Consider the following 22,377-nt stretch of genomic DNA (forward strand, 5'->3'; position numbering starts at 1 on the left):
TAAATGCAGCTGTGTACCAAGAGATTTTAGAGCACTCCATGCTTCCGTCTGCTGAAAAGCTCTATGGAGATGAGGAATTCATTTTCCAGCATGATCTGGCACCTGCCCACAGTGCCAAAACCACCAGTAACTGGTGTACTGACCATGGCATTACTGTCCTCGATTGGCCTGCAAATTCCCCTGACCTGAACCCCATAGAGAATATGTGGGGTATTGTGAAGAAGGAGCTGAAAGACACCAGACCCAACAATGCTAATGAGCTAAAGGCCGCTAATGAAGCATCCTGGGCATCCATAACACCTCAGCAATGCCACAGGCTGATTGCCTCCATGCCACGCCGCATTGATGCAGTAATCCGTGCAAAAGGATTCCCAACCAAGTACTGAGTGCATTAATGGACATTTTCAAATGTTTGATTGTGTTTTGCTTTTATAAATCTTTTTTTTTTACTTGGTCTGAGGAACTATTCTAATTTTTTGAGATAGGATTTTTGAGTTTTCTTAAGCTGTATGCCATAATCAGCAATATTAAAATAATAAAAGGCTTGCAATATTTCAGTTGATTTGTAATGAATCCAGAATGTATGACATTTTTGTTTTTTTAATTGCATTACAGAAAATAAAGAACTTTATCACAATATTCTAATTTTCTGAGACAGTCCTGTATACATATAAACACAACCTAATGAGCACCCCCTTTATTTGGAAAACAAATGGAATGAGGTATTTGGGAATTAACATCGTCTCTCCTATCTCTAAAATCTTTAGCCTTAACGGCCCTGCTATTTTCCAGTCCATTAAGGAGGACATCAACAGGTGGATGGCCATACCACTCTCTCTATGGGGCAGAGCAGACACCTTGAAAATGAATGTTCTCCCAAGGCTTTCTCATATTATCTCCTCTATCCCTCTTGAATTCCCACTAAAATTGTTTAAAGATATCAAATCCCTATTCACTCAGTTCCTTTGGAATAATAAGAAACCCAGAATCGCACATAATAAGTTGATCATTCCAAGATCAATGGGAGGTTTGGGAGTCCCAGATGTATTCCAGTATTATCTGTCCTTCAATGCAAAGTATCCATTATCGTGGGCGTACAAAAGTGCCTCTTCGGTAGGCAGTTGGCAATGGCTGGAGCAATCCATCATGTCTGTAAACCAAAACATATCTCTGGCATCAATGTGGTACTGCCCAAAACCACCACCCTCAATGGATAATACCATCATCCGCTTTTCATGCTCTATTTTAAAGCAACTGCACAGGAGACTCAAAATAGAGGGGCTCTCTTTACCATCTTGCCCCATTTGGAGTAACCCCTGTATTTCTGCAGGAGGAGGCACTTTAAGTAATAATATCTGGCAGAAGGCTGGTATTACTACAATTGGACAGATATATAGAGACCAAACCCTTCCATTTCAACAACTCAAAAATCAGTATGGTCTCTCAGGCTCGTCTTTTCTATCATATGCACAACTAGCATCGATTATTAGTACAAAATGTAAGGAGGGAGCCATGCCTGCTTCATGTATGGAAGAGGACCAGCGCCTCAAGAAAGCAATCATATCATCAGGTGTGGTCTCTAACATTTATAAATTATTATCTAGGGCTGCCCCGAATACCTATTCTCCTGTTCAACTGTCCTGGGAGCATACCTTGAATATCTCTCTGTCTGCTTTGCAATGGAACTCCATTTGGCAGTCAGCTATGTTCTCTTCTAAATGTGTAAGATTCAGGATCATACAGTTCAAAATTCTAAATAGAGCTCACATCACCCCTGTTACAAAATCCAAGATGGACAATAAACACGGAGATTTATGCTGGCATGAATGTGGCAAGCGAGGTACATTGTTGCACCTACTCTGGGAATGCCCAGCGGTAAAAAAACTTTGGTCAGAAGTAATATCCTTATTGTCTGAATCTTTAAAAGTTAGTTTCCCTACATGTCCCATTGCATGTCTACTGGGTCTCAAGCCAGATGGCAATCCTGCAAGGACTACCGATGGGCTCTGGACATTGGGCTGTTTAGCCACAAAAAGACTCATCCTATTAAACTGGAAGGAACGCAAACCAGCCTGCTTTACTAGGGACTCATGGCTGAGGGAGTATCTGGACCTACTGAACATGGAGCGTGCAGCTTCTCTGCTGGGGGATTTTGAGGGGAGACAGGAGGATTGCGGTTCACTGTCCGCAGCTCTCCTGTCTAACCCTGTCAATATGGCATCTCCTGTGTAATGTATAATGTATTGTGTATGTAATGTCCTGTGTATGTCACAATCAGCTGTCTTAGGAAGTCATCCTTGCATCCACCCCCCCCCCCCCCCCTCCCCCTCCCCCGTTACGTTTTGTTTAGTTGTTTATTGTTACATGTTTTGATGTACGGTTTGTTATCTGGTGCAATGTCTGTTAAAAAAAAGAATAAAAAAAAAGAAAAAAAAAAAAGAAAGTAGCAAGGTGGAGTGCAGAGACTGAGAGAACACAAAGAGGTAGTCAGAACAGCACATCGCACCGGCCTTCACTTTGTATGGGAGCGGTGCTCCCCCACAAAGCTAGGAAGCACCATTATGGTTTCCCGCTATATCTGAAGAAACGTTAGAGAAAACAAATTAGTATGATGGTGCCAGAGTAGGGAGGGACTTCCACAGGCCGGTCGAATGCTGATTGGAGGATCGTGTTGCCAAGAGACTCTATCTGAGTCTGCGCACTAAAGAGAACCAAGTCTACACCGCGGTATCTCTTCAGCTAGTCTGGACCAATCATAAATGTATGGGCAACGCCCTGTATAATAAAATGTATTGTTGCACGAGGTTCGAGGCTCTTGATGGATTTGGTGGTTACAGATTACAGCTTTGCTGCCTGTGATTCCCAAAGACGTGATGAGTCCTTTGCCAAGTGATATATATATTTTGCTCTCTTTACAATAAATAGTTCAACTTAGAAGTAGTCTGTCTCTTCTGGAATTCTGAACCCAACACCACTAACAGTCTATTTCCTTAAAATGGTATGTCGCTGAATACTTGAATCCTCACTGATTCACTGAATCCTGTACTTTCTACTTCTTACATGTTTAACACAAATACCAGTACTTTCTAATTCTTACATATTGAACCCAAATACCTGTACTTTCTACTTCTTACAGGTTGAACTCAAATACCTGTACTTTCTACTTCTTACATGTTAAACCCAAATACCTGTACTTTCTACTTCTTACATGTTGAACACAAATACCTGTACTTTCTACTTCTTACATGTTGAACTCAAATACCTGTACTTTCTACTTCTTACATGTTGAACCCAAATACCTGTACTTTCTACTTCTTACATGTTGAACCCAAATACCTGTACTTTCTACTTCTTACATGTTGAACTCAAATACCTGTACTTTCTACTTCTTACATGTTGAACACAAATACCTGTACTTTCTACTTCTTACATGTTGAACACAAATACCTGTACTTTCTACTTCTTACATGTTGAACACAAATACCTGTACTTTCTACTTCTTACATGTTGAACACAAATACATGTACTTTCTACTTCTTACATGTTGAACACAAATACCTGTACTTTCTACTTCTTACATGTTGAACTCAAATACCTGTACTTTCTACTTCTTACATGTTGAACACAAATACCTGTACTTTCTACTTCTTACATGTTGAACTCAAATACCTGTACTTTCTACTTCTTACATTTTGAACACAAATACCTGTACTTTCTACTTCTTACATGTTGAACACAAATACCTGTACTTTCTACTTCTTACATGTTGAATTCAAATACCTGTACTTTCTACTTCTTACATGTTGAACTCAAATACCTGTACTTTCTACTTCTTACATGTTGAACCCAAATACCTGTACTTTCTACTTCTTACATGTTGAACACAAATACCTGTACTTTCTACTTCTTACATTTTGAACCCAATTACCTGTACTTTCTACTTCTTACATTTTGAACACAAATACCTTTACTTTCTACTTCTTACATTTTGAACACAAATACCTGTACTTTCTACTTCTTACATGTTGAATTCAAATACCTGTACTTTCTACTTCTTACATGTTGAATTCAAATACCTGTACTTTCTACTTCTTACATGTTGAACACAAATACCTTTACTTTCTACTTCTTACATTTCTAACACAAATACCTGTACTTTCTACTTCTTACATGTTGAACACAAATACCTGTACTTTCTACTTCTTACATGTTGAATTCAAATACCTGTACTTTCTACTTCTTACATGTTGAACTCAAATACCTGTACTTTCTACTTCTTACATGTTGAACCCAAATACCTGTACTTTCTACTTCTTACATGTTGAACACAAATACCTGTACTTTCTACTTATTACATGTTGAACACAAATACCTGTACTTTCTACTTCTTACATGTTGAACACAAATACCTGTACTTTCTACTTCTCACATTTTCCAAACAGGCTGGTTCCTTTAGTTTGAATTTGTGTTTGGTGTAGTGATCATTATTATTTAGAGTCATTGCGTGCCTATTGATTTGAACACGATCCGTGTATCCATCTGGTCTTCTCTAAAGAAGAGGGACCAATGGAAACAAAAAAACTTCTGTGTTTATTTGGGTGGATTTTCCATATCTTGCTCGATTTTGATGATTGACATCTCTTTCTAACCGTCAGAGCCAATGGAATCGAGGGGAACTCCCACATACACATTACCAAATAAGGAGTGAGAGTGACGAATAGCCAAAACCGGAAGCTGCGATAACTCTGGTGGCTAACATTAGCAGCTAACTTTTACTCTCCGATTTTTACATAAAAATACAATTATGGATTATAAATAATTTTTTCAAAGCGACAGACACATTATCAACCTATGGATTAACCGATTCAGATGCGTTTTTTTTTTGTTTTAATGCCATTGAACACGTCTTTTGATCAGATTGACAGCTACTTTGAGACGATCTCCCATAAAAGCTCCCTAAAGGTACGCGTTGTGATGTCTGTGTTTGCTTCCCGTGTCGCGAGTTCGGATCACTCAGTGATGATATATATACCTATATAATCTGTGGAACCTCAGCGTTAATCGGATATATTGTATGTGCAGCTACGATAAGTAATAAGGGTATCTTTATCTTGAATTCTGTGCCAAAGTGCGTTTGCATTTTTCGCTCAGGGTCATTTAGATGCTTCTTATGAGACCTGTGTTTTGTTTTGGTAAAAATGGTTTGTATCGTCAGTTAGCTGAGATTCTTCCCATTAATCTGGTATAACACATTAATAGGTTCTTAAATATTAAGATGCTCTGAGACACAATGTCGAAAAAAAAAAAAAGACCCGCCGAAGGGGCCTTTGGGGCTTAACAGGTTAAAACAGCTGCTAGTTCTGGGTACTTTTTACTGAAGTACATTTCAAAGCCCTCTTTACTTTTACTTGAGGAAAGAAGTTTAGTCAGTACTTTTACTTTCACCAGAGTATTTTTAAACACGAGTATCTGTCTACTTGAATAAAAGATGTGTGTACTTTTGCCATCTCTGAATTTAAGATAAGATAAACATTAAGATAATACCAAAAAACCCACACAGACCAACATTAAAAATACCAAACACCAACACCTTGAAAAGAGAGTTACAATTATTTATTCGACAAATTACATTACATTACATACAGTACCATTTAGCTGATGCTTTTATCCAAAGCGAGGTACAATAAGTGCAAAACCATAAATAATCAAACTCCGAACAATAAGGAAAGTGCCGATATTTGCACTTCAAGCATCATACAAGGGAAGTGGTGAATCAGTTACAGGGCCTTAATTAACTCAATAAGTGCTTCGAGTTTTTTAAAAGTTTTTTTGAAATAAAACAGATAAATGATAAAAGCACTAAAACGGAACACATACACAAAAATGATTGCGAGTAATAGGAGTGGTGAACAACCCCAGTCCCAGCTAAAGGCCTCAGATCAGACCAAATTGTGGTCAATATAACACTTTTATTCGCACCATTAGGAATCTTTTTTATTGTTGATTATTTTATACTATAACCTGATCAGCTGTCTCTGCGGCAGCTCAGCAGCCTCTTCACATGCGTGAACACCTCCTTTAACTTCAGTCCGTACACCACGGGGTTCAGTACAGTGGGTGTTATCAGGATCAAAATGGAGGTGATGATGGTGGAGTCAGATTCTCTGTTGCTCTGCAGGCGGCGAAGCATCAGATCTAAGAAGACGCTGATGGAAAAGTTAAAGAAGACGAGCAGGTGAGGAAGACAGGTTTGTAGAGCTTTGCTGCTGAAGCTACGTGAGCGCCACAGGCAGATGAAAAGGATCCTAGCGTAGGAGAAGAGAATGAAGGCGGCAGGCAGGAACATGATAACTGCTGTGATCAGCAGAATGTATATTCCACTCAGCTGCGCTTCAGCACCACCGCAGCTCAGGCTCACAAGGCTGTAGATGTCGCAGTAGACCCTGTCGAGCTGTGCCCTGCAGAGCAGTAAGCGGCTAACCAGAAGCATTGAGACTAACACTAGAATAGCAGGCAGCATCCAGCAGAGAAGCAGCATCAGCACCACCTTGGCAGGAGTTAGCAGCACAGCGTAGTGCATCGGGTGGCAGATGGACAGGTAGCGGTCAAAGGCCATGGCCGACAACAGCATGAAGCTAGCTCCACCAAGAGAGTTAACTAAGAAACCCTGGCACAGACAAAAAGTCCGGGAGACCTGCACCAAGCCGGAGCCGGACAGCAACAGGTCTGACAGAAGTTTAGGATAAATCAGTGTGCCGGCTGTGAGAGAGTTCAGCAGAGATGATGCCACGAAGGCAAACATGGGCCGGTGAAGAGCTCTCTGCGAACAGATGATATAAATCACCAGAGAGTCACTGAACAACACGAAGAGGTACAGCAACAAAAACACGAAGAAAAAGAGCGAGCTGTGGCCAGACAGCGAGGAGAAACCGACCAGCGTCAGGGACGAGGTCACGTTAAACCCTGCTGACGTCATGAGGAGACCCCAACAAACAACACGCTGTGACCTCAGGTCAACAACAACAACAGTAACAACAACAGAGTTCACCAACCTGTTAACATCTAAATAAAGGATATACCATTAGTTTATATCACATTCACATATACAGCAGTAATAAGGAAACTGGAATATTTAGAACACACATTTATTTAACATTCATATTTAAAACGTGTCTTCATAGAATATGAATTCACAGATAATTAATCAGATACTAAAATATCTGCTTTAACATTAATGTATAAGTCAATGATAAATATCTATCATGAATCAGAAACAGGCAAAAGCATCATCGCAATGAACACGAAAAATGAGAAACATGAGATTAATATGTGAAATTAGTCATAAACCAGCAGAACAATCACAAGGAACACGAAACATGAGGAGAAACTGACCTGAATCCACCTGTTAAAATATTAATACATAAAACATTATGCATCACCACAGTGAACCATTGAATGTATGTGAACACGAAACATGAGAAACATGAGGAGAAACAGACCTGAGACCAGCTGTTAAAACATTAACGCGAATATATAACAATAATGTAAGAAACATTTATGATTTCAAAATAACATTTATAAGTGAGATATTAAACTAACGTTAGCACAAGGAGCACGAGACCTGAGGAGAAACTGACCTGAATCCACCTGTTTAAACATTAACTTCAATTTATATAACATTAATATATACAGCATTAATATAAAGTACATATTTAGTTTCATAATGAATCAGGAAAAGACAGAAAGATTATCACGTGAACCCGAAACCTGATGAGAAACTGACCTGAGACCAGCTGGTGAAACATTAATATAACATTAATGTAGATATGATGAAGCACGTACAGACAGAGACAGCCTCTCAGTGAACATGAGGAGAAACTGACCTGAGACCAGCTGGTGAAACATTAATATAACATTAATGTAGATATGATGAAGCACGTACAGAGACAGCCTCTCAGTGAACCTGAGGAGAAACTGACCTGAGACCAGCTGGTGAAACATTAATATAACATTAATGTAGATATGATGAAGCACGTACAGACAGAGACAGCCTCTCAGTGAACCTGAGGAGAAACTGACCTGAGACCAGCTGGTGAAACATTAATATAACATTAATGTAGATATGATGAAGCACGTACAGACAGAGACAGCCTCTCAGTGAACATGAGGAGAAACTGACCTGAGACCAGCTGGTGAAACATTAATATAACATTAATGTAGATATGATGAAGCACGTACAGACAGAGACAGCCTCTCAGTGAACATGAGGAGAAACTGACCTGAGACCAGCTGGTGAAACATTAATATAACATTAATGTAGATATGATGAAGCACGTACAGACAGAGACAGCCTCTCAGTGAACATGAGGAGAAACTGACCTGAGACCAGCTGGTGAAACATTAATATAACATTAATGTAGATATGATGAAGTACGTACAGACAGAGACAGCCTCTCAGTGAACATGAAGCTGTGTTGCTGCTTTTATCACCATCCTTCTTCCTCCGTGGAGATCATTATATATTCATTAAAGGTCATCGGCCAATCACAAATATCTTGTTGTTTGGAATGGCAGGTTCTGAGAAGGCAATGTCAAGCTAATGTAAAACAGACAAACATCTTAAAATAGTAAATATTGAAAGTGTTCCTTTGATTAGTTCAGTGCATTGTTTGATGTTAGTAATATGTTCAGGTATCAGATACACACAGGGGTTAAGTTGGGCCCCGGCTCATCGGACGATGCTCTGACTTCCTCACCCTCACATATTTGTCATATGCAGAGATGGGGTTGTTACTAAAAAAATGTAATATATTACACTACTTCGTTACTATCTACATCAAGTAACTCGTTACTTTACTCGTTACTTTAAATCGGCGAGCATGTACGAACTGCGCATGCGTGAGTGGCAATAACTCTCCTTACCAGCAGGGGGCGGTAGTGTGTATTTGTCATTCAAAACAGGCAACAACCGGAAGACAGAGAAGAAGAACAGACTGCGTGATATAAACAAACGACAAATAGCGTGTGCGTTAGCTTGACCTTAGCATGTGTTCTTTGCAGGTGCTTGTTGAGGACGTGGTGTTTACAGCAGTGGATAACAGCTTCTGGCCTGGACACAGTTTGCACCTCACCGTCACATTCCTGTCTATTCTTCGGACAAACTCAAAATAATGGGCATACCTCCACCCCTCGAAAGTTATCGCTGACTCAGCCATGTTTATGCACGTGGAGATGTGGACGCGCAAGTCGCGCAGATTACGTACATATATAAACCTGCGGCGGAAACCCCTCTTGTCTGTCAGTGTGATTATGACTGTTTTTTAGTAAGTAACGAAGTAACGCGTGTCGGGGCAATGTTAGTAACTGTAGTGTGATTACTGAATTATAAAAGTAGCGCGTTACACTACTCCGTTACCGACAAAAGTAATATTATTACAGTAACGCGTTCTGAAGACGGTTCTGTTTGTAATACTTTCTATTTTCATTGTGTTATTTGGTGGCATCAATCATTTGATACAGGAGCAGTGTCTTTAGGGCCTCACAGCCCTTAAGGTCAGAATAAACAGATCCTCGACCACGCACCGCATAGAAAGGTTCAAACTGTCTGGGAATGGATGCAAAACATCTATGTCTCATTATCCATCTATTTGCTGGATGATGTTTGGTTTTGAGTCTAAACGTGTTAAAGGAGGAACACGTGCAGTGCTGTGGGCCGCTGGTTAGCATCTGTTCCCTTCATGAGCACATCCAGTGTGACTGACATCCAATTAACATTCATGACAGAGCACACATTTAATTAACCAGAAAAACACAATCTTTCACTTATTCGGGATGGACATGATCCTCAGAGACATTTTATTATATTTCAATCATCCGTCTTTCTTGGTCATTGTGCAATATTACTCATTATGAATAAAACACACCAGGAGACAGCTCTTCGTGTCCCGTGGGGAAATACCCGTTGTGTCCTCGTTACGGCCTCTAATGTAATCTGACTGGCAGCTCAACCCCCTCTCTCCATCACTGTGCTGGACAAAGACGACAACTCCACTCATTTAATACAAAAAAGCCAAAGTTAGACAGCTAATTAGAAATGCTTCTACGACAAAATACGTTGGTGAATTTACTTTTTACGTTTCCTCTGGTTTGACCGGTATGATGCACCATCCAGTACTGAGAGTGCATTTTAACATACTACATATTGGCCCTCATGCTCTCAGACAGTACACGTACATACTCAAGTACTGAGATGTCACTCACATAAAGTGAGAAGCCTGCAGGGCAGAGGTCAGGGCGGTAAAAACATCCTGCAGATGATGAAATGATGTTTGTGGTTAATGAGCTGCAGCTTGGACTCTGTGGACTAACGAGCTCCGGCCTTAATGAGAGCTGTTAACGAGCTGCTCTCAGGTGACCTCATTAACACACTGACCTGTTTGCTTCTTTACATTGTGCTGCTGTAAACACCCAGAGGCGCAGAAGGCTAAACCTGCACAAACAAGACAAAACAATAATGAAAACCAATTAAAGAGTGAATCCTTAAAGAAAATAACGTCAAAGCTCCTTTGGTGCTATTTATTCTGTCATTTTTTAAATAATTTGTATCAAAACACATTGAAGGAAATACTCAGTTTGTACAGAGTGGCAGAATAATCCACTTTAGGTGCTCTAGTGAGTGTTAGTGCAGCACATATTCTGAACGCGCCCAAGCTGTAAATATAATGATCATCAATAGACACAAAAAGGATAAGTGCCAAACCTACACCTTGAAATAAGGACATCTATACTGGGCTCGAGAACCCTTCTCTTGCGTTTCGGGTCAAAATTGAACAAATTACTTTTATTTTAATCATAAATATTGTGTTTTTCATCCAATTGCCTCAATACCTTATGTTATCCTCCACACTAGGCCTCCGAATATATACAATTGATGATCACCACTTGCATTGAATCTTTAGTGATTTATTCAACAGTGAAACACCCTTGACGTTTTCGGTCTGATTTTACCGCCATAAAACATGAATGGGTATGAGTATATTATGTTCATCCTGCAGATGGAAAACATCTATATACACTCACACACACACACACACACACACACACACACACACACACGCACTCACACACACACACACACACACACACACACACACACACACACACACACACACACACACACACACACACACACACACACACACACGTTCTGTTATGGTATATTTCTCTTTCAATACATGTTCATTGAAGAAAACAGTATCAGTGTCTTATTTTATATTCATCACAGTGAATGCTGAACTTGATGGGCCCACCGGTGGGTCCGACCATGACATGAAACACTGGCTTGCTTGTATCAAATCAATACATCCCATACATCATTCGAACGGGAAGAATCTCAGCTACAACACCAACTAAATCATTTCCATCTCCAGTAAACACAGCTTACATGGCAAGCATTTGTATAATATACAGTAATGTAAAATAAGCACTATCTTTGAACTTACTGTCAAAATTAATATGAAATGCAACCCTGGTGTCATTCTGTCTGTCATCCCTTGATTCTACTTACTTTTACTTTTCAAATGAGATGTCAACCATCAAAATTGGATAAGGTGTTCCAGAGATATCCCTGTGCAAAACACACCGGTCAATTTTGAACGAAAATAGCATGGGAAAGGGGGTATGACCTAACGCAAGAGAAGGGTTAAGGGCGTCTCGTCGTCCCGGGGCCGAAACAAATGGGGTCGGGGAGGATAAAAAAAAATGTTGGGACGAGAGTTAAAATAAAAAGACCCTGCTAACTGTACTACGAACGGCCATGAAAATGTGTAGCACACAGTTATTAAACCTCCTTGTCAACATAAACACACACGCACAGAACATTTAGCAACCCGCGAAATACACACACACACACACAGAGTACGTATCCCGACAGCCAGCGGCACAGCTGCCCGCAAATTCCTGGCCCGCGAATAATGAGAACTCTCCATCGCATTCAGTCCTTAGCAATATGCTGAACCTCTCCCCATGTAGAGATGGGTACCGAGCCCCGGTATCAAACGGGCCCCGGGCCTGAATTATTAAAGAACGTGGTACCGTTAAACTCTGACGTTATGGTACTGGAGATATTTCAAAAATATACGTCTTATGCAGGGCAGCCAACACTCACTCATTGAGCGTGAGAGTCAAGCAATTAACACATATCTCACGCCACACATGCGTTTCCTCAAAAATAAATGTATATAAGAATAAAGTGAAGGAACAGCAAACCAAGCGGTCTACGAAATGAGACAGTCTTCTGGCTTAGTTCAGTAAAGTTGGAACGATATTGGGAGATTCTGATTTCACGAACAAAACGTTATTCAGACACAGAGGACGTCTCCTAAGTACCGCGGTAAGGTTGACAACAAACTACAATCACAATAAATTAAAAAAAAGCTAATACGCGTCGTCCTCCGAGCTGGACACATTACATTGGTCTCTATCTGCAGCCGGAGAAGAAACGAGTGCTCAGGGATCGTCTGCAAAGTGCAACTCCAAAAAAAGAGAATACAATAATACTCAATCACTATTATACAGCTTATTACTTCCAAACTCACTATTAGCATACCTCAAAGACCGCACCTACAGGGTAACTTTGAGAGGGTCCGAGTCTGACCCTTGTCAATTAACTACAGGGGTCCCTCAGGGCTCTGTTCTCGGTCCCCTCCTCTTCTCCTTGTACACAAACTCGCTCGGATCAGTCATTAGCCCGCATGGTTTTTCATACCACTGCTACGCTGACGACACCCAACTAATTATGTCCTTTCCCCGCTCAGAGACCCAGGTCGTCGAACGCATCTCTGCTTGTCTAGCAGACATCTCTCAGTGGATGTCTGCTCACCACCTCAAGCTCAACCTTGACAAGACTGAACTGCTTTTCCTTCCGGGAAAAGATTGTCCCACTCTTGACCTAACAATCAACATCGTCCCCTCTGTTGTTTCCCCGACTCAGACTGCAAGACCGTTAAGATCGATTACAGCCGTTATAATGCATTAAATAAAAACTCAGGAAAGAGAGTATGAGGAGAAAATGCGTGTGGAAGTTATACAATGACCACACAACGTTTAAATCATCTGTTATGTGCGATATCGGACATTGGAGAAAGAGGTGGGAGAACGACGTCACCAGCCGCCATTGAATGAGGAGCGCTGGATCGATACAGACGGAGGACAACGCGATCTAAGGCACTTCTCGACGGCCGCCACTGGGAGAGGGAGCTGCAGCCTCTCTCTCCCACCAACCTCCTTCTGTTTGTTTCATTGCCACGCCATTTAATTAAAGTACCCATTTGAACCTTATGCCAGAGGCTCCATTAGTCTCATTGTTTTAAGCTTCTCTCCTGGACGTGAGAACAACGAATACTCTAACATTACAGACTGTCCTCCTGGTGGTTACTCTGGGTTCTGTCTTCAGGACAGAGTGTTGGATTATTTTGTTAGTTGGATGGGACTCGATTGGATTCAATATTAGAGTAACTTTCTCGTTTGTGTGTTTTTTAAAAATATATTTCTGTGTTTGACTGATTTTCTCAAATAAAGAGGTTGATGAATTATCATCTAGATTTTTATGATGCTTTATTTATGTTAAAGGTCACTTTGAATGATTTTAACTTATGATAATGTAGAAAAAATAATATTTTAAATTCGGGACAGTCCACATTAATTTCGGGACGACTTAGATTGTATTTCGGGACGGTTCCGGGAGGATGGTGAAAAAAGTTAGCCGAGAGTCCTGCATCTATATCTCATTTATAACACATGTGACCCGCTCTATCGAAATCAGTCGGATATCGCAAACAACGGCTCATTTCAAAATAAACGTGGATTTGCGCAACAAACCATTTTTTCGGGGTTCGGGTGTTTTCGTCTCGTGTCTTGGCTTTTCAGAATATGAAACTTTTATTTCCAATAATACGATAAATACATTATTTAAACTTGTAAAGGGAAGAGGACAGGCAATCTGCTCTTCCGCAGCGCCGCCCCCCCTCCCTCCGGCTGACATTATGAATGTAAGCGTAGAGCAATCATAAATAACACGGCAGGGTCTGTTATAGTTTGTTTTCATCTGATTTTCAAAGTCTTGGCTTTCTGAATATTAAACTTGTTTCGGCAAATTCAGATGATAAATACAACTTTGAAGCTTCGGCATAATGAGAAGAGAAGAACGGAGTAACTTGACGTCACAGCAGGCGTAACAACAGCCGGTGTTTCTCGTGAGGGTTTTCCCCGGGAAACAAACACAATACACACAAACGCAAAATTACACAACCACACACACACACACACACACATACACACACACACACACACACACACACACACACACACACACACACACACGTATAGATACACGCACTTGCGAGCTTCCCCCAGACCAGTAATCCAAACGAAAATATCTTCCCTCCGTAGTATTTTGATAATTTGCTAATAATCAATCAGATCGATGGATTCCATAGAAGGGGAAACTTTGAAGGCGTTTTTCTCAAAATGATGACTCGGTGACATTCATTATATAATGTGACATCTTTCGCTTAATATTTGGAGTACAACAACAATCCTGATATCATTAGAAAGCTAGGAATATCCTCTTTCCAGCAGTGTATACAACTCAAAATGTGTCTTCGGGTCAATGCGACTGAGTTCGATGGAGCAGGTCACATGTGAAAGGTCTTTCGTTGTCTGCTGTTTATATAATATGTCTCAGATCAGATCGGTATGCATGGTACCATTTTTTCAATAAAGGATATCCTAACCTGATGAATGTGGGACCAGAAATAATTTGAGCCACGATATAACGGGATCTCACAGCTCCGTAATATTGAAAAAAATATTGTTGTTTTAAATTATGGATGTTACTACTATGGAACTACAACACGTTATACATACCAGCCATAACTACATTGTATGCTTATTTGAACACAAACCCACCCTCGTGGTTGTGTTTGAGGTGGTTATAGAGAGGCGAAGTCCCTCCCCTTCCGGTGGACCTCCATGGGACCTTATTTCGGAAAAAGTATGTATTGAAGTCAATGGGGAGAGAAAGATTATCTTTCGATCCCGATTGAATTGTGCCACAAATTACACATATAATGTTTGTCAATTTAAAAGAAAATTTTGCAAGTAAAAAAAAAAAATATGTCGTAAAACTGTGAAATAACACATTTTTGTTGTGTGAAATGCTCAATAAACTACAACTCTGGTCTCTCACAACAACACACTTCACCAAGATGGCCGTCACTACTGTCCAAAAAAGAGAATGTCTACCCTCACTATCACCACAATGAAAAACGTCTCGAAGAATGTCATGCAAAGCTGCCTGCCTTCCTTTGATTCTCTCTGAACTGCCTGGTCTTTTTAATGTGTAATGAAAAGATCGCAGATGCTAATGTAGCGTTAGCATTTCTCCCCCGGGCTTAAATTGTGTATTATAGAATGATCACACCGGTGTGACAGTACTCTTCAAAGGGTTCACGAAATATGACTACTACTCTTACTGTTTAACATGTTGGGTTACTTAATGTCATTTCATGTTAAGGCTAATAAAAATGACAAGACTGTAATGCTAACTAACGTGCTAGCTACTAGCTAGGTAGCTAACTTGATCCAGCCACTCCTGTTCCTTTCATCAGACGGGAAGCGAAAGAATGAGCAAGACCCATTGCTGGTATGATAACAACCTGGTACTAAGCACACAGGCATCTTGTTAAAGTTATCTTATCTTAGCTATCTCTTATTTAGTGGAGGAAAATAAATAAAGTTATAAAGTTAGACATGAGTTATGACATCACTTACGCAACTCTGGGATTTGTAGTCTTTCTAGTTGCATATTTTTCATAGTCTTATATTTCAACAGTTTTACGACAAACTGTGACTTTTTTGACATGGAAATTATTTTTTAAGATTGACAAACATCATATGTGTAATTTGTGGCACAACTCAAACGGGATCGAAAGATAATCTTTCTCTCTCCATTGACTTCAATACATAATTTTTCAGAAATAAGGTCCCATGGGGCGGAAGTAGATGGGCGTGACTTCGCCTCACTATAGGATAAGATATACTTATAAAACCCGTTAAGGAAGTTTGTTTTGATCCTGTAGCAACATGGCTTATCAGCTCTTAGAGGCGAATACAGCTGGGCTGAGGCAGTCCTCCAAAATGTTCGTGTTTTTAGAAAGCTAACGTAAGCTAGCTATTGAACGTTTGATAGGGCATTAGTAAGGGAAAGTTCCCCCTTATTGGCACACCAACCATGGGATGGTTCCTAATATTCGACACACTTCCTCACAATGGAAATGTGATGTCAATTTCAAGTGCTAAGTCCTTGAAACTGGCTGGAAGTCTGGAAAACTGCACTGACATACATTTCCCTGCTGGAGGGGAGCTGGATGCTGAGGGGCGGACAGGAAATTCTGGGTACACAGGTTCAGCTGGTGTGCCAGGTTATGGAGGTGGGGGTCACGCTGGTGTTCATGAGTGGATGGAATACCTTTACCCAGGATTTGAGGTGCTGCAGACTGTTCTCTGGGTAACAGTTAATGACTCTCTCCTCCTATTCAAAACACTTTCCCCCACATTTAAAACACTTTCCCCCACATTTAAAACACTTTCCCCCACATTTAAAACACTTTCCCCCACATTTAAAACACTTTGCCCCACATTTAAAGCACTTTTCCTGGGTTAGAAAGTGAGGTGCTTGCTTCTCACTAAAAATGATTTATAATCAATACTTTTGAATTCAAGTGATTTATTTTATCATTAACATGGTTCCCTAAAACGATGCACCTACTCTGGAGCTCACTGGGGTCCTGCATATGCTTTAATCAAAAGCATTTCTAGCTGTCTAACTTTGGCTTTTTTGTATTAAATGAGTGGAGTTGTCGTCTTTGTCCAGCACAGTGATGGAGAGAGGGGGTTGAGCTGCCAGTCAGATTACATTAGAGGCCGTAACGAGGACACAACGGGTATTTCCCCGCGGGACACGAAGAGCTGTCTCCTGGTGTGTTTTATTCATAATGAGTAATATTGCACAATGACCAAGAAAGACGGATGATTGAAATATAATAAAATGTCTCTGAGGATCATGTCCATCCCGAATAAGTGAAAGATTGTGTTTTTCTGGTTAATTAAATGTGTGCTCTGTCATGAATGTTAATTGGATGTCAGTCACACTGGATGTGCTCATGAAGGGAACAGATGCTAACCAGCGTCCCACAGCGCTGCACGTGTTCCTCCTTTAACACGTTTAGACTCAAAACCAAACATCATCCAGCAAATAGATGGATAATGAGACAATAGATGTTTTGCATCCATTCCCAGACAGTTTGAACCTTTCTATGCGGTGCGTGGTCGAGGATCTGTTTATTCTGACCTTAAGGGCTGCGAGGCCCTAAAGACACTGCTCCTGTATCAAATGCACACATTGATGCCACCAAATAACACAATGAAAATAGAAAGTATTACAAACAGAACCGTCTTCTTAATAGTTACATTTAACTGGAATTAATTTACATTAATTATTAACATATACACAAATATTCAACCTTCAAATTACCATTTTAAATCAGCATTGCTCTGCACACTTACCAAAGAACAGTTCAAAGCAACTACATGATTAGTGACTTTATCCTTTCCTTCAAAGCCGTGCTTTGTATTGGTCGGGCGTATCAGAACATCTTAAAATGTGTGTGTGGAAATCTCAGTTCAACCCATATCGACCCTAAATAGAGTCTATGTTAAGAACGAGAAAGGTTTTAACATATATGTAGTTTTTTGTAAACATATGACAAATATGTGAGGGTGAGGAAGTCAGAGCATCGTCCGATGAGCCGGGGCCCAACTTAACCCCTGTGTGTATCTGATACCTGAACATATTACTAACATCAAACAAAGCACTGAACTAATCAAAGGGACACTTTCAATATTTACTATTTTAAGATGTTTGTCTGTTTTACATTAACTTGACATTGCCTTCTCAGAACCTGCCATTCCAAACAACAAGATATTTGTGATTGGCCGATGACCTTTAATGAATATATAATGATCTCCACGGAGGAAGAAGGATGGTGATAAAAGCAGCAACACAGCTTCATGTTCACTGAGAGGCTGTCTCTGTCTGTACGTGCTTCATCATATCTACATTAATGTTATATTAATGTTTCACCAGCTGGTCTCAGGTCAGTTTCTCCTCAGGTTCACTGAGAGGCTGTCTCTGTCTGTACGTGCTTCATCATATCTACATTAATGTTATATTAATGTTTCACCAGCTGGTCTCAGGTCAGTTTCTCCTCAGGTTCACTGAGAGGCTGTCTCTGTCTGTACGTGCTTCATCATATCTACATTAATGTTATATTAATGTTTCACCAGCTGGTCTCAGGTCAGTTTCTCCTCAGGTTCACTGAGAGGCTGTCTCTGTCTGTACGTGCTTCATCATATCTACATTAATGTTATATTAATGTTTCACCAGCTGGTCTCAGGTCAGTTTCTCCTCATGTTCACTGAGAGGCTGTCTCTGTCTGTACGTGCTTCATCATATCTACATTAATGTTATATTAATGTTTCACCAGCTGGTCTCAGGTCAGTTTCTCCTCAGGTTCACTGAGAGGCTGTCTCTGTCTGTACGTGCTTCATCATATCTACATTAATGTTATATTAATGTTTCACCAGCTGGTCTCAGGTCAGTTTCTCCTCAGGTTCACTGAGAGGCTGTCTCTGTCTGTACGTGCTTCATCATATCTACATTAATGTTATATTAATGTTTCACCAGCTGGTCTCAGGTCAGTTTCTCCTCATGTTCACTGAGAGGCTGTCTCTGTCTATACGTGCTTCATCATATCTACATTAATGTTATATTAATGTTTCACCAGCTGGTCTGAGGTCAGTTTGTCCTCATGTTCACTGAGAGGCTGTCTCTGTCTGTACGTGCTTCATCATATCTACATTAATGTTATATTAATGTTTCACCAGCTGGTCTCAGGTCAGTTTCTCCTCAGGTCTCGGGTTCACGTGATAATCTTTCTGTCTTTTCCTGATTCATTATGAAACTAAATATGTACTTTATATTAATGCTGTATATATTAATGTTATATAAATTGAAGTTAATGTTTAAACAGGTGGATTCAGGTCAGTTTCTCCTCAGGTCTCGTGTTCCTTGTGCTAACGTTAGTTTAATATTTCACTTATAAATGTTATTTTGAAATCATAAATGTTTCTTACATTATTGTTATATATTCACGTTAATGTTTTAACAGCTGGTCTCAGGTCAGTTTCTCCTCATGTTTACTGAGATTATGTTTCTCTGTTTTCATGATTAATCATATATTAACATTCTTTAAATGAATATTATAACTATTAATGTTCTGTGTATATATTAACATAATTGTTGAAACAGCTGGTCTCAGGTCAGTTTCTCCTCATGTTTCTCACGTTTCGTGTTCACATACATTCAATGGTTCACTGTGGTGATGCATAATGTTTTATGTATTAATATTTTAACAGGTGGACTCAGGTCAGTTTCTCCTCATTTTTCGTGTTCATTGCGATGATGCTTTTGCCTGTTTCTGATTCATGATAGATATTTATCATTGACTTATACATTAATGTTAAAGCAGATATTTTAGTATCTGATTAATTATCTGTGAATTCATATTCTATGAAGACACATTTTAAATATGAATGTTAAATAAATGTGTGTTCTAAATATTCCAGTTTCCTTATTACTGCTGTATATGTCAATGTGATATAAACTAATGTTATATCCTTTATTTAGATGTTAACAGGTTGGTGAGCTCTGTTGTTGTTACTGTTGTTGTTGTTGACCTGAGGTCACAGCGTGTTGTTTGTTGGGGTCTCCTCATGACGTCAGCAGGGTTTAACGTGACCTCGTCCCTGACGCTGGTCGGTTTCTCCTCGCTGTCTGGCCACAGCTCGCTCTTATTCTTGGTGTTTTTGTTGCTGTACCTCTTCGTGTTGTTCAGTGACTCTCTGGTGATTTATATCATCTGTTCGCAGCGAGCTCTTCACCGGCCCATGTTTGCCTTCGTGGCATCATTTCTGCTGAACTCTGTCACAGCCGGCACACTGATTTATCCTAAACTTATGTCAGACCTGTTGCTGTCCGGCTCCGGCTTGGTGAAGGTGTCCCGGACTTTTTGTCTGTGCCAGGGTTTCTTTGTTTCCTCTCTTGGTGGAGCTAGCTTCATGCTATTGTCGGCCATGGCCTTTGACCGCTACCTGTCCATCTGCCACCCGATGCACTACGCTGTGCTGGTAACTCCTGCCAAGGTGGTGCTGATGCTGCTTCTCTGCTGGATGCTGCCTGCTATTCTAGTGTTAGTCTCAACGCTGCTGGCTAGCCGTTTACCGCTCTGCAGGGCGCAGCTCGACAGGGCCTACTGCGACATCTACAGCATTTTGAGCCTGAGCTGCGGTGGTGCTGCAGCGCAGCTGAGTGGAATATACAGTCTGCTGATCGTCACAGCTACCGTCTTCCTGCCTGCCGCCTTCATGCTCTTCTCCTACGCTAGGATCCTCTTCATCTGTCTGCGGCGCTCACGTAGCTTCAGCAACAAAGCTCTACAAACCTGTCTTCCTCACCTGCTCGTCTTCTTTAACTATTCCATCAGTGTCTACTTAGATCTGATGCTTCGCCGCCTGCAGAGCAACAGAGAATCTGACTCCACCCTCATTACCTCCATCCTGATGATGCTAGTACCCACTGTACTGAACCCAGTGGTGTACGGACTGAAGTTAAAGGAGGTGTTCACGCATGTGAAGAGGCTGCTGAGCTGCCGCAGAGACAGTTGAATCTAACACTGTTTGATTGCACCACACAAAGATTGTTAGAAATTAAAATCAATATTTTGATGGCATAAAGTAGCTTAAACATACCGCCAGTTTAAATGCTCTTTTATACTGAAAAACCAGAAGATCTCGTGCACAACTAGTTGTTAAGCTTTTATTCTGAAAATCCTTCATCTCCGGTTAGCATTTAGCATGTGGCTAATATACCAATTCCTATAGAGGTGAATTTAGAAGCGAAATAACACAGAGTGTCACACACCGAAACCTAACCTACTGATTCTAACACTACAACTATAGACTTTGAGATATTATTATTGCTGAATATTAAATGAAGGTACAGTTTATTTGAATACGTTTGTTTACAGATGTGGGTGGCATGTGACAACATCCGGAACTACCGGAAATAATAACCAGCCTGAAGTATTTCCTGTATCTTTTAGAGTATGGATTACAGCGTTTAGAATGTGTTAAATGAAAAGTGATGAAAGAGAATATGAGGAGAAGAGGCGTGTTTAAATATATATTGAATGGACAATGTCTGAATCCTCTGTTTAACGCAACAACGGATATTAAAGACGTGGAGGGCCGGCCCCCAGCAGCGGATATATAACAGCTGAAAAAGTGGAGCTCGCTCTCTTTTCTTCGCTAACGAGAGCCAGAACACAGCTGTTTTCTGTCTGAACAATATTCTGCTTGTAACACTCCCACGCTTTTTTTAATTAAAGTACCCATTTGAACCTTCCAAGAGACTCCATTTAGTCTCATTTTTTTTAAAGCTTCTCCCCTGGATGCGAGAATAACGAACACAGTTAACAAGATCCATGTAGAGAAGCATTTGTTGCACATCAGGAGAAACAGTGCGGCCCATATTCAGTTGCACGCGTCACCACTATCATAACTGAGAGCGGGAAACATTTTCTAGGCCTCCTTCTCAGCTCCATGTCCCCATGGGCCATCCCCAAGAGGGTCCCGTCTCCGTCCTCCCCTAGAGGGTCCTGTCAACTTATATATCTAATCAAATGTGAATAGGTGACATAAAAGAAAAGAACCAAAATGTATGAACAAATACAAAAATTAGAAATTAAAAAGTATAAATACGGAAACAAAATATTAAGAATACTGTCAATACTGTTCCGGTGCATAATATGTTTAAGGTACTAGAAGATTGTTTACTTATGTTAAACGTATATTTGAGGTTTGCATTTCTAAGGAAAAGGTTCCCAGAATTCTTCAAACATATTTAGTCGGGAACTTCCGGTTGGGCATGACGGAGTAGAGACGTGCGTAGTTCTGCTCCCGCAAACTTTTGTGCTGTAACTTTTCTGAAGCCCATAACTTTTCTTTAACTTACATTCAAGTGAACATTAATATTATTCCGCTCACAACGCCACCATACTATGCCGTCCAAATTGGCGAAAAGCAACAAAAAAGAAAAAACCGCCGGGACCGATAGCCCCGAGCTAGCTAGCAACGATCTCAACATGGCGGACATGGCTAGCCTCCTTGAAGACCACCGTAGAGCTCTCTCTGCCGACT

At 40.4% G+C, this 22,377-nt stretch overlaps 2 protein-coding genes across 2 annotated transcripts; one reads left to right on the plus strand and one right to left on the minus strand.

The window, feature by feature from the left end:
- Positions 1–6,025: 6,025 nt before the first annotated feature.
- LOC307029804 (olfactory receptor 11A1-like) lies at positions 6,026–6,976 on the minus strand (the record flags this gene model as incomplete). Its single annotated transcript, XM_079665888.1, has 1 exon — positions 6,026–6,976. One exon carries the CDS (start codon positions 6,974–6,976, stop codon positions 6,026–6,028), a length of 951 nt encoding a protein of 316 aa, XP_079522014.1.
- Positions 6,977–19,893: 12,917 nt separating this feature from the next.
- LOC307029805 (olfactory receptor 6N2-like) lies at positions 19,894–20,844 on the plus strand (the record flags this gene model as incomplete). The annotated part of the gene is made up of 1 exon (XM_079665889.1): positions 19,894–20,844. One exon carries the CDS (start codon positions 19,894–19,896, stop codon positions 20,842–20,844), a length of 951 nt encoding a protein of 316 aa, XP_079522015.1.
- Between the last annotated feature and the right edge of the window lie 1,533 nt (positions 20,845–22,377).

This window comes from Notothenia rossii, assembly GCF_949606895.1.
Source record: "Notothenia rossii genome assembly, chromosome: 2".
Lineage (NCBI taxonomy): Eukaryota > Metazoa > Chordata > Actinopteri > Perciformes > Nototheniidae > Notothenia > Notothenia rossii.